This window comes from Gopherus evgoodei, chromosome 8, assembly GCF_007399415.2.
Source record: "Gopherus evgoodei ecotype Sinaloan lineage chromosome 8, rGopEvg1_v1.p, whole genome shotgun sequence".
Lineage (NCBI taxonomy): Eukaryota > Metazoa > Chordata > Testudines > Testudinidae > Gopherus > Gopherus evgoodei.
Window position 1 is genome coordinate 19,038,522 of NC_044329.1, and position 14,007 is coordinate 19,052,528.

The window sequence follows — 14,007 nt, forward strand, 5'->3', positions numbered from 1 at the left end:
GTTTGCTCCTCTTTCTTTAGGAGATGATTCCACAGCTCAACTTCATTGTTAAGCTATTAACCCTCCTATTCAGGGCTTGATTCTTCAATCGCTTACACATTGGAACTCCATTGACTTCAGTGGGGTTGTTCCTGATTTATAACAGGGTATGGAAGGAGAAAAACTGACTCCCAGCTCAGACCACATTTTCATGGATTCTGTTTCACTCTGCTACTCTGTTATATCTTCTTGTATCTGCCACGCCCAAACAAATCTTTTCCATCATGCTGATAATTATTTCTTTTTATGTCTCAATTTATGTCCACTCCACCTACTGAGACGAATTCATGCGTGTTATCACGCCACTGAAACGTGTGGAGTGACATCAGGGATACATTTGTCCCATTACATTCTTTTAATCTTTTCTCAGATCAATATATCTAACCCTTTAATCACATTTGCTGCTCTTCTTGGAATTCTCTGCAATTTGTCAATATCTCTTTGGTAATGAAGCACTTACAATTGAATGCATGTTGTAGGTTTAGTCCCAAAAGTGCCATACCAAAAGGAAAACCATATCCCCACCTTGGCTTGAAGCCCAAACTCTCACTGGACTTTTTGCATACCACATCACTGTGGAAGGTTGTAAGCAGTTTGCTCTCCACCATCACCCATAGGATTTTCTTGGCATTAGTGTCTTCTACATACACAACATCTGTATTTTGGATTATTTCCCCCCATTGTCCTTGCATTTTTCCAAGTTGAATCTCATTTTGCTGTTTCTTGACCATATTTTTCACTTCTCTATATCCCTCTGTATCACTGTCCTCTTTTCCCTGGTGTTCATAACACATCCCAGTTTGCTGTCATCTGCTAATGTAATTAATGTACTATTTATCTTTCTTCCAGCTCATTAATAACAGTTTAAAACAAAACTGCCTCTAGCACTGATGCCTGCAGTTTCCCACTGAACACCTCCCCCAGCTCAATACATCACCATGTTGTCATTATTCTTTTCAGCCAGTTCTCACTTAGGCACATATCCAAGCCAATGTCACAGTGCTCGTATTCAAACCAATATGATCCAACTTTTCCAGTAAGATTTCCTGAGGCTCTGCACACACCTCTCCTGACCTTCGCTTGAGGTAAATCAAACCACACTAAAATTATGTGAAAGACAACAGACTTCCACGGTACATGGAAATTTAGCATGGCAGTGGGGTTGGAGCAAAGGGCCAGGAGTTTCTCCCAGGAGCTAGGACACCCCATTCTAGTCTAGGCAATATTAGGGATGTTTCCTTTTTATGTTTTGTGTTTGTCCCAGTCAAAAGAAAATGTCATGGCAGCATTGTACAGTGGGTAGTGCCTGGAACTAGGAATCAGGAGATTGGGTTCCATTCTGACTCTGCCACTTACTTGCTGTGATTTTGGGGAATTTCCTTAGCTAGCCATGCCTCAGTTTAGCCTTCTGTAAAATGGGCAATAATGGCACCTTTGTAAGTGTTGAGAGCTAGAAATTATACGTGCTAACATATATTATAATCTGTTTTCTCACTCCATGCCCCTTTTGTGTTCGCCTCTTCCCCTAAATTAAATCCCTTCCAACTCTGTTATATTTCTGAATGGGGTATGTGAGTGGAGATCTCAACATCGCCTGTTAGATCTGATGTGATTATGCAGGGGGGATAGCAACTGCCACAGAAACTCTCTGTGGGTTCCAAAGAGGTTTGGGGTGTATTCGAGGAGCTGATTCTCTTGGTGGTGTGGGATTGAGACCAAACAGTAAAGGGGAAATTCCATTTATGGGAAAAACACAAGAGCCAAACTCCAAGGCCAGTTCTCCAGGAAACCAAACCCCCACCCCACGCAATCAACTTGGTGGTGTCTCTGTGTGCAACACTGACCTCTACTGGAGGCAGACTGGAGCTGACTTTACAGTTAATGGAGGGCTGGTTCCCTCCATTCTGTCTTGCTCTTACTCTCCTCTCAGCTCACCTAAGCTGCATGTGATCCTCCAATCAATGCTCAATCTGTGAATCCTCAGTGTAGGGCCATGAAACACTCAGTTCTGCTTCTGCAAGGCTGGGTCTGCCTCTGTGACACATCTAATCAGTGCCCTGCCTGCAGGCTGCAGCACATGTATCAGTGCGGAGAGGAGAGTGGAATACTGTTGATCAGAGGCCCTGCAGTTGTGGGATTTGCATTGCCTCAATGTTTAAAAGGGAACTGGATAAATTCATGGTGGCTAAGTCCATAAATAGCTATTAGCCAGGAAGGGTAAAGAATGGTGTCCCTAGCCTTTGTTCATCAGAGGATGGAGATGGATGGCAGGAGAGAGATCACTTGATCATTGCCTGTTAGCTTCACTCCCTCTGGGGCACCTGGCATTGGTCATTGTCGGTAGACAGATACTGGGCTAGATGGACCTTTGGTCTGACCCGGTACAGCCGTTCTTATGTTCTTATAGGAGGCTGTACAGGAACATGGACATTGTGGAGAAGGAATCATACTCTTACTGTCCCAGAAAACAGGCCAGAACACCACTCCAAACACTGCCTTGTGGAAAGAGACAGACTGAGTGGAGCTGACATGGGATAGGTAGGAAGGCAGCCATTATAGGACTGACTCTGCAAGAGGAGAGAAGTGTTGTTAGTCAATGGGGCAAGGAAGATCCTGAGCCACTAACTAGGGCTCCTCTATATCTTGTAACAAGGCCTGGCTCTTGACAGATGCCTACCTGCCAGCAAAACCAAGTGTGCAGGGGGAACGTAAGCCCTCCCCAGCACTGCCAGACTGTATCAGCTATCCACAAACAGGAGAGTTCCCTCTACTCGTTGCATCAGGAGAGCTGCTCAGAAAGCTCACTAGGTAGCCCGCGCTGGGCCATAAGTGCTATCCCTGATGCTCCAAGCAGTTTGACAATCCTGGTGTCTGTCTGAATGATATTGCATGTGCAGTAACTTCACCTGCAAGCAGTAAGCCCAGCGAGAGAGAGGCCAGAGATGAGCCTAAGGAACTGCCCCTTGTACATGGGAAAGGTTCCATTGTGAGATTTGCACTGCAGCTTCCCAACACATCCCATCTTCCTTTAGTAAAGCAAAATGACAGCGGGCGCAGAGAGCTGTCACATCAGAACCCATCCAGTCTCTCCTGCCAACAGCTCTCCCCGCACTTGCCTCTTGCTGTTTCTAATGCTCCCCGGTGTTGTGTGATAGATTATAGATTAATGGGCTCAGTAAGAAACTATGGGATGTGTGGGATTTTTCCAATCTCTAATTAAAAACGCCCGGGACTGGGAATCCCAAATGCAGCAGTGGAGGGAGTCAGCCTTAAGAAGGGACTCTTCAGTTCATTCCTCAACCATCTGGGCACAATGAAACTGAAATAGTGGAATGGTTTTGCTTAGAGATTGACTGGTTGCCTCAGTGGATGTTTAGCAAAAACTAAGGCCAACCTTGGATGCATCTGCTTTTCTGAAAGATGATATCATCCTGATCCCACAGATGAGGAATCTTGAACTGGGTGGTAGCTGGTTCCTGAAGCAGCTTTGCAGATTTCTGTGACCAGGCTATAGGTCAAGAAGCACTATTTGCCCATCCAAAAACATTTGCTTCATGTTTAACCTAATGGACACATGGGACACATCTAGCAACTGAAAATCCATCCATTTGCAGACCATTCCTTTGCACCCATGCCCTTCCTGCCCTCTGTAAAGTGATCACCTCCCCGGGTGTTGAATTTGTTTGTCATGTTTTGGGTTTCATGGAACTTTTTACAGTTCCACAGAATATCTCCCTCCCTGCCTTCTCCTCCTAAATTAAAACCATTGTTATTGGGGGAAATGTAATTGAAAGAACATGTATTTCTAGCTGCCTCTTCTTTGGAAGAAATAAAGAGCCTTCATGCTTGTGCTGCTTCTAGGACAACCAGGGGAATACAATAAAATCACAGCAGGACCCAAAACAAAGTCTTATATTCAGGCACTCATGTACATACACCCAAAACTTTGTGATGCTTGAAATCCAGCTCCATAGTTTGCACTTGATTCTAATCTCTGAGACAACAATTGCAGACACTTTCTTTGTAACTGCAGGGCAAGGGCATAGTCAATTGCAGGTTTTTTATAGTTGGTGAAATCAGTACAAACAGCAAGAAATGTGTATATGTTTATCAAGGAAGATATAAATACGGGAGATGGCAGAATGTATAAATGGGTTTGGATTTCAAATACCCACAAAGTTCTGGAGTATTCAGAGTATTCTGGGTTTTAGTTCAAAGCCTGTCTTTAACAAGCATTTGCAAATACTTTTGACTACAAGCAATTATTTTTCAGTAACAAAATGTATGTGCACCACTGTCCTCTACTTGATGAAATCAGAATTGCTCAACTATGTGTCATAACCCTATACTGTTAACCATGACTCACCTCTAGCTCAAGTGGCTAGGGCCTGCAATTTTGGAGCAGGAGAATTTTAGTTTATCTACTGCTGCTGTGAAGTTCTAAATCATGAATCACCAAGTTCCTACATGGATCTGATCTTTCAGCTCTAAGGATTGCACTTCAAGATACTTTACAAACTGTGTAATGTACACCAATATATTGGGGGATGATGGACTCTTTCAGAGATGCAACTGTCTCTGCAGTGGAATGATACCAGTGTCAACACAACACAATGATTAAGATCAGGAACTGAATTATGATTTATCCAGTTCAGACTACAAGTGAGAATATAGGTGGGAAGAGTGAATTAATCTGATTTGGACTTTAGCCCAAACATCAGACACCAAGACTAATTCCTAGTGGAAAGAGCACTGGACTAGGACTCAGGAGACCTCAGTTCTAGGCACAGCTCTGCCACTACCCTGCTGATTGTCTTTGGGTGAGTCACTTAATCTCAGCCTCACTTTCCCCATCTGTACAAAGGAGATAATGATACCAATAAAGAATAGAACACTTGATGATTACCTGTTCTGTTCATTCCCTCTGGGACACTTGGCATTGGCCACTGTCAGAAGACAGGATACTGGGCTAGATGGACCTTTGGTCTGACCCAGGATAGCTGTTCTTATGTTCTACCTCCTATGGAAAGTGCTTTGAATTCTGATGAAAAGAACTGCGTAAGAGCTAGGCGTCCATTATTATCATCGCTGAAATGTACCACGAGATCTTGAATGGTCAGGAGTCAGTCCTTGTTTATCAGCTCACCCAATACCAAGCATCTTGGCAGCAGCACAGCCCCCCCTAACATCATCCTGGGATACTGATTCAGTACTGACTCAGAGGAAACAGCAGACCTATTAATTCACAGAAGCCACTTCTGGATGTAGCTGGGTTTCTGATAACTTCCATCCAACTACTTACTCAGATCACACCTGCTTCAAGGCCAAGAGAGGAACAATCACAGGCTGGTGTGTAAACAGGGGCAGCTCTAGGCATTTTGCCGCCCTGCCGCGAGCACGCGCTTGGCGTACTGATGCCTAGAGCCGCCCCTGTGTGTAAACTACTGTTGGCAGAACGTGGAGAACTTTCTTCAAGCAGCAGCCACACATATAATGTATGTGCACATTGGTGCACTTTATAATAATCTACACAAATGTTGTTACAATTGGAATTGTTGTTTGAAAATAAATGTCACCTCATTTGCTATTCCTATTCTTTTAACTCCGTAGCTGGAACTGGTGTTATTGGAAATGGACAATTCTTTCTCTGTCCTCAGCCTCTCCCTATGGGATTATTCTCCCCAAAATTGCTATGTCCTACGTATAAGATTGAGAAGAGAACTCTTCACAAGACACAGAAAAGATCTGAGTTGTAGAAAAAGTGAGAATATGTGAGGAACTGTGTGCAAGAAACCATCCAAGTGAGTGTAAGACTGCTGGTGTAACATGGCAGCTGTATCCTCTACATTGTCTTGTTGATAGTATGGTTAAAGCTGCATCCAAGCCTGTCTGCACAGACATCCCTATGGTTGTTCAGCCTACAATTAATGTGTCAGGCTGAGCCCTGCATTAGTTATAAGCTCTAAGTAAAAAGATCACCAGGTCATTGTGAATACAAGTCCTTGAAGAAGTCTGCGCACAAAGGCAAGTGGGGTGCTAGACTATCTCCTGGGCATAGAGAATAATACAAAAAATATAATGCCTATAAATTAAGGGGTTGGCCTCACCCAGAACATTGTGCTCAGTTTGGGTCACATCATCTAAAAAAAAAAAACCACCAGCGGCAATAAAGAATCCTTCCTACACTTACTTATGGCAGCCAGATCCAGTCCTTCAAGGAGGCATCCATGACTAGTGAAATAAAGAGGACCAAGGATAAAGTTATATTTGCTGAGTGTCAGGTTGCCTGGACCAATCTAGGTATTTATTAAAGTTAGTTAGAAAATTGGCTTTTTTCCCATTGAAAATGTTGACAAAAATGAAAAAAAATGTTTTCATATAATTTTCCATAGAGATGCTTGACTTTTCAGCAAAAAATCAAAAACTACCACATACTGTCTGAAAATGAAATAGTTCAACTCAGAAATACTGATGTGATGCCGTGTGAGAGGTATAGTTTAGGCGCTGGGCTCCCACATTGGACTACATCTCCTATGATGCACAATGGTCCCCACCAGCTTGGGTGAGTGAAGATGGTTGCATCATGGGAGTTCCTGGCCCTGGTGTATCTTGGGAGAAGTAGTTCAAGTAGGGAGCTCAGTCCATAATGGAGAATGGTGACATGAGGGAGCGAACTACAACTCTCATGAGGTGTCACAGCAGCTATCAAAATCAAAATATTTCAGTTTTCTGCTGAACTGTTTTGGTTTTGGGGCATCTCACTTTTTTGATGAGAAAAGAAAATTTTCTATGCAAATCAGACACTTTTTGAGAAAAACTTTGTTTAGTTAAAATCCAAGTTTCCACCAATATATTTTTGATGAAAAATTTCCTATCAGCCCTAGTATTTATACCAGGCTCATCATTATGGTATCTGAGTGCCCAGTGAGAGAGATTTACCAGCCTTTGTGTTCATCCTGGACATAGGACTGTTGGAAAGAACTTGCACCCTGGCATGTATAGCTTAAGCACTGGTTTTTGATAACTGTGCTTCAGATTTTAGCTCTCTTTAGAATGTGCCTCAGAGAATCCTGCAATCAAACACAGGCTGTTTGCAGCAAAATCAGAAAATTAACTTTTGTTTTGCAATCAAAATTTATGATTTAACAAGACAGATTTTACCAGGGCTTTGGAGCAGAGCCTGGAGCTGTGGAGCTGCAGGGTTTGCCTGGAGCTGGAGTAAAGCTCCAAAGCCCTAGATTTTACTGTCACACAGGCAACCTTTTCTATGACCTTCCTGCAGGAGAAAGGGCCTGATTCTGCTCTCATTATCTTCAGGCTGACAAGACCCTAACTGGTTTCTCTAAAGGACTACCAATTTCTCATAATATTGTAACCCAACCTCCTCTGTAAAATGAAGAAAATAATACTCCCTACTGTATAGGGTGTTGCCAGGGTTTAATTTAATTAATGGTATTAAAGTGCTTTGAGATCCCCCAATAAAAGGTGCTATATTAGTAGAGATGTGCAAATAACAGATTTTTCAGTTCACTGGCAATTATGAAAAATCATAGACAATAATTCATTTCAGGTCAAACCAAAAATTCATTTTTTGGAATTTTTCAATTAATTAAAGTCAGAAAAAAATGTGTTTGGGGTCAAATAAAACAATGTTTTGGTTTGGTTTCAAGCTTTTTTATGTTTCTGTATTTTTTAAAAAATACAATTGAAGGAAATCTCAAAATGAAGTCATTTTGAACAGAAAAATTTCATCTAGAAAATGCTGAAAAAATATTTCAACTTTTTACAGAATTTTCTGTGTTTTTTCTACATGAACAAGTCATCCAAACCAACATGAATTCACAAAATGTTTCAGTGTATGCAAATCTGCATTTTTCACCAGAAAAAGTTTTGGTCTAACAATTTTGTCCAGCTCCATATGTAAGTGCAAAAATGTCATGATTATGATGCTAAATCAACAGGTAAAAATCTGCTGTGGTCTCAGTGATTCTTCTTGTAAATTATTGACACTGGAAATACAAACACTTGAAACTGAACTTATAAAATACTTGTGACAAAAGAAAAAGAAAAAAAATCATTTTCTTTCAAGCTACCTCCTCTCTTAGGTTCTATCTTATAGTTGAGTTTGGGATTTTATCACATATTAAACATGTGTGCTGGCACACAACTGGATTCTCTAAAAGGAATAATTACAGCAAGACTTTACTTTGTTGGTAGTATTTGTTAGCCCCTACTACAGAGTTAGAGCAGGGGTCGGCAACCTTTCAGAAGTGGTGTGCCGAGTCTTCATTTATTCACTCTAATTTAAGGTTTCGCGTGCCGGTGATACATTTTAATGTTTTTAGAAGGTCTCTTTCTATACGTCTATAATACATAACTAAACTATTGTTGTATGTAAAGTAAATAAGGTTTTTAAAATGTTTAAGAAGCTTAATTTAAAATTAAATTAAAACGCAGAGCCCCCTGGACTGGTGGCCAGGACCCGGGCAGTGTGAGTGCCACTGAAAGTCAGCTAGCGTGCCGCCTTTGGCACGTTTGCCATAGGTTGCCTACCCCTGAGTGAGAGCCTTCTCCCTTGCAGCCTCAGTGATCTTCCTGCCTGAGGCTGCAGTGAAGTTGTTATCCTGCATTTATGGCCATTACAACCACTTGCCAAGGAAATGACGACTTCACTGCAGAACCGTGTAGCAGGATGGGATGAGAATCCTGGAATAAATATAATTGGGCCAAATGTTTCTTGTCTACTTCTTCTAACAGCAGGGAACAGAAACTAGTGGAGCCACAGTGTTGGGTAAGAAAGAGATACAAGAAAGAGTTGACTCCCCTAAAAACCCATGAGCAGGGGGGAAGCACACTGCCATACAAATGGAATGTCACTTCCGATTGCATCTCTCCATTCCTTCTTCCCTCCTTCCTGTCGTCCCCAGTGCAACTCTGCCTCTGCAGAGGCAAAACTGAAAGTCAATAATGAAGTAGTGTACCTTGTGAGGGCTGGATATGATGCATCACTGTTATTTCCTTTGGCTAAAGCAGAGTCCAGTTTACAAGGTAATAATCCCAGCGAGCATCACCAGGACATAATTTCAGAGAGCGTTGTCAGAAAAGACAGGGGTTAGAGAGAGATGCTATTTCACTTTGTTGTGGTAAATTAAGTGGCTTATTACAATTCTATTAGCTGAAAAGCATGGCTGAACTTGGAACAAACTATGGAGGCTCTGATCTCAAGGGACATTATTTATAAGGACCAGTGTTGGGCAAAATGTGTGCTCAAAGTTATTGTCAATCGAAAACAAAAAGCCAACAGCGGCCTTCGAGCTGCATGTACATCTGAAAATTCTCAGCCAAGAGGGGAACCATGGACCTGATCCGGGCTTCCCCAAGTCCCATTATATTCTACAGATGTTCTATGAGGGCTCTGCATGCTCGACCATGGAGGCATGTCCCTGCATCAAGGAGTGTGGTCACTATATTTATAATATGCCTTAAACACACCTCTCTGGCTTGGATTGCTCATGAAGTAGGCAACAGTATAACAACAGCAATTTAATGTGGCAGATTTCTCAGGACCTGTGGTTCAGCTACACTTTATTACAAAGTGATGGGGAAGGAAGAGGAGTTCCTCTTGTTAAACATTTACCTGGGAGCCAGAACTGTAACAGACAGGTAATATGCAGTAACATGTAATTTCATGATGCAGTTCTAATGCAGTTATTTCACTACTGAAGTGGTGGTATTACTAATGCTTAACATAGCTGCTCTCATGGTGTGTTGTTAAGAAAAGCAGCAATTTGTTGACATTGTGCTTCCAAGAATCTGTTCATAACAACTAAACATAAGTGAGAAACAAGCATTAAAAGCAGTGCACTTGCACAGGGTCCCCATCTCTGTCCTCTCCCCCAACCCGGAAAAATAAAACAAAACAAAACAAAACTGACAGCTTGCAGTTCTTTTCAGGGGCCCCCAATTTCCATAGTGCGGAGAGCCCCAAAATTCTTTATCTGGCCCTGATTAGGAGAAGCAATTTGCCCTAGTGTGTTGTGTCCAGGCCTAGGAACTGAGAACTTCTGTAATCCCAATTCTGTCGGTGATTTCCTATATGGCCTTGAGCAAGTCATTTAACCTCTCTCTGTCTGATTTCTTACATGTAAAATCATTATAAGAAAAAAATCAATTTGTACTGAGAAATAACCATTTTAGGCCCTGATCCTGAAATGAGCTCCACACAAGCAACCACTTGTGGCTCCGAAGACAGGACTGGGGCCATGTTGCGACTGGTGCCCTTTAAAAGTGGGAGCTGTAGTTGTAGGTTGCATGCTGGCTCCTAGTCATGTGCTCCACAGGAAACTGTATACAAGGTGTCCTGACTCCTTAGGCAGAGATGCGGACAGGAGAGACCCAGGCTTAGGGAAGGGACTTGACTGTGTGTGCCTGCCAGGTAGAACACCTGAGAAGAAGAAACCGGCTGTGAGCAGGAGCCAGCTGGAGAGGGTGGGAAATCCCTGGGGACAAGGACCTAGACAAGACCCTGAGGGACAGTGTGGCTCTTCAGAATCTTTGTTTCTATATTAATAAAGAAAACAATAGAGAAAAGTCTGCAGACAGGCTGCTTCAGTATCTCCACTGCTGCTCAGAGTTTCCCAGAGCAGCAGCAGATTGAAAATAACAATACACTGGCCAGTTTCACTGTCACTATTCAGAATCTTATTGGCAACTGTGAAACTGACAAGAATAATGTTAATTTTATTCTTCCCTTGATAAAGCTATGAGCAGCAGCTGCAGCAGACAGAGTGGAAGAAACAGAGGAACCAAAAAATAAAGGCTAAAGGACTCGGGATAGATTACTGGAGATTATCTCAGAACGCACTCTCTGCAGGAAAGGAAGAAGAGATAAATGCTCCTTTCCAGCAAAAAGGAAGAGGTGGTTCAAATGTATTGAATACTTGCTAGGAAGAGATTTATATGAACAATTGAGTCAATCAGCAGGATAGTGCCCCTGAAAGGAGGCCCAGCACCTCCCCAACAGCTAGGGCTGTGGGGAGGGCTAGGCCCCTCCTTTCATTTTGTTGGGGAACTTTTCACTTCCCAGTCAGACTTTGGTCACCTTAAGTTCTCTGATTCACAAATGTATTTAACATACATCAAGCCTGGCAATCCATGTTCAAACTTGAGCATATGTAAAATTCACAGATACCAATTGTACTTTTAATTCTTAAAGATTTATTGTGCAGCAAAATTAATTTTTCCCATTTTCTTTAAAAGTACACTTCACTTTTTCTGCCCATGTTGCAAAGAATCCTTACAGACTGGCCTAGCCCAGAATATAAAAAGGGAAACACTTCTGACTAATATAATAATTTATTAAAAGATTCACCCAAGTGTTGTCACTGACCTACAGGAATAATAATCATGTATCATGATCAAATCACTTTACAAAAGAGGAGCCTGATTGTGATAACACTTGCATCAAGTGTAAATTATCAGTAAACCCATTGAAGTTAGTGAAGTTGAACTGTTGAAGTTCAGTGATCTTACTGCCAATTTACATTGGTGTAAATAGGATCAAAGCCAAGGAAGTGAACATTTTTCAAACTCTGACAAAATCTCTATGTTGCTGAGCCCAGGGGAACTTCTATTTAATACTATATAGGGCAATATTTGAGTTTAGACCCAGTCTGGAAACCTTGGGCCTGATGCCAATCTCATTGACAGCTCTTTTACACCAGTGTTACATCACTAGTTTGAGTGGAATTACTCCTCAGTTACACCAGTACAAGTGAGAAGAATGAAGCTCTTTTGGTTTAGACAACACTCAAGCTTAGATTTGAATGTAATCCCTTTTGAAAAAGAAAGAGATTTCCTTTCATGACCAGCCCTGGTAAAAGTTGGCAGCTTTTCTTCTGATGTGCAGCTTTACCATCCTTAGTAACTCAATGGACCTTTTAAGTCAGTAACTCCAAGAAATGCTGACATCCTGTTTCTTAGACAGGAGCTTTTTAGGGTACAAACTGACAGGAAAAGGCTTTTCTTTCTCTCTCTCTTTAAAGAAACACAGGAGAATGCTGTAGATCCTCCTCTTGGTTAACCACAGAGTCTATGAAAAAGACTAAAGTTACAGTATGCACTGTCTGCAGTTCCTCTGAGTAAGAGATTTCCATTGCCAATTATTATTCATCATATTGGTGCATAATAATTATACTGTATCCATTTGGTCTCTGCAATCAAGACCTGGAGAGGAACAAATGTCTGATGAGCGACAGTATTTATCTACTGCTCTTCTTAGCTCCCAGTCTGAGCATCTTTTATGAACTCTGAACCTTCTGACTTCCAAGAACTATAAAGACTCCAGCAGAAACACAAAACAAAACAGTGTTTAACTTCTGTCAGTCTTTTAAAAGCCAGAAGTTTCTGAAAAGAGCAAATGGAGAGCTGATCTGCTTAGCTTGTGCTAAAAAGTAAACTATGGCTTCTTTTCTTTATTATTTTAAAAATATTATAGTAACTACAGCAATGAACCCAAGCCCTGCAGTAACTCGAGTAAGCTGTAAAATTTTGGGCCAAGTACGGGAGTATGTCTTTCAGTAAAAGTAAAAAGTTTTAACACTTTGCAGCAACTCTAAGCAACAGTTCATTCCGGCAGGATAACTGCAGCATGTAACACACACTCTTTAGTTAAGATCGCATGAAAGCCATCAAGTGCCTTTAGCTAACAATTAGCAAAGGGTCATTCGCGTGTTTATAGAAGCGTTTCTGTAACGAGGATGGAGTCCTGCCTCTCTTCCCTGCATCTCCGTGATGCCTGCAGCCCTCGCAGCCCAGCATTGCAATGTCAGAGGCTCCAGGCAGAGACACCGCTGTGGGACGGGAGGGAGAGCTCAGCGCCAGCCGCGTGATGCCTGCAGCACTCCCCATGCCCGGCCTTTCGGACGCCCGATGGCTGCTGGCACCTTCACGGCAGAGAGGGGCGGACCCAGCCCAGGGAGGTCACCTCACACTCAGCATTTCACATCTCCCAAGCTGGCCCCTCCATGCTGGCTCCGGGGTGCCCCCCCCCCACAGCCCCTGTGCCCCCCCCCTTTACCTTGTCCGGCTCGGGGCCGAGGTTCTGCAGCCGCTCCTTGTCCGAGCCGCTCCGGATCTCCACCCCGGCGGCGGCGGCGGCTGGGGGCTCCCGCGGGGGCTCGGGCTCGGGCGCCGCCGGCTGCGGTTGCCGGTTGGCCCGGGCTCCGCGCTGCCCCACGCTCAGGGCCCCGAAGTCCAGCGTCTTGCTCTCGAAGGCGCCCTCCACGCTGCAGAACATGCCGCCGTACTTCTGCCGGGGGACCTGGGCCGTGGTGCCCGGCCGCGCCAGGTACACGGGCAGCTCGTCCTCCTCCCGGCCCCGCCGGCCGCCGCCGCCGCCCGAGGCCATGGCCGGGATCCGGAGCGGGGAGCCGAGCGCCGCGTCCTGAGGCAGGGGCAGCAGCAAGCGGCGCGCGCGGAGCGGGGGGGCCGCAGGGGGGGGGGCGCTGTTGCTGCGGCGCCTCCGCCCGGGCGGGGAGCGGGACACGCGGGCTCAGCAGGGGGCTGGGCAGGGCGCGGGCAGACAGAGCCGCTCCTGGCGGGCTGGGCACGGGGCTGGGCAACAGCACTTACGGCCGGGCCCCTCGCGCGCTCTGGGCACTAGCACTGGCCGGGGCTCCCGCTCGGCAGGCAGGCCGGGCACTAGTGCTCACAAGTGCTGCCCCTCAGGGCGGAGGGCTGAGCACTTGCACTCCCCCGCGCTCGCTCTGGCAAAGAGCAGCTCTGTGCACACACTCCCTCGCACGGAGCAAGGGGCTGCACGCTCCCTCGGATCTCCCGGGGCGGGCACCCGCCCTCTGTGCACACAACACACGTATTAAGAAGCATGGATGCACGTGGGGAATGGGGCTGGGTCCTGTGATTTCACTGAGAGGACAGTTCTCTGGTTTTCAGTGTGAATGCTAGTGC

General features: G+C 44.3%; 1 protein-coding gene across 1 annotated transcript in view; it reads right to left on the reverse strand.

Annotated features, from left to right (window-relative positions):
• DPYSL3 (dihydropyrimidinase like 3) overlaps window positions 1–13,447 on the reverse strand; it is an 83,165-nt gene extending 69,718 nt beyond the window's left edge. The window contains exon 1 of the mRNA XM_030573292.1: window positions 13,118–13,447. Within this exon, the coding sequence (XP_030429152.1) occupies window positions 13,118–13,447 (330 nt within the window). The remainder of the gene's footprint in view (window positions 1–13,117) is intronic.
• Window positions 13,448–14,007: the final 560 nt, after the last annotated feature.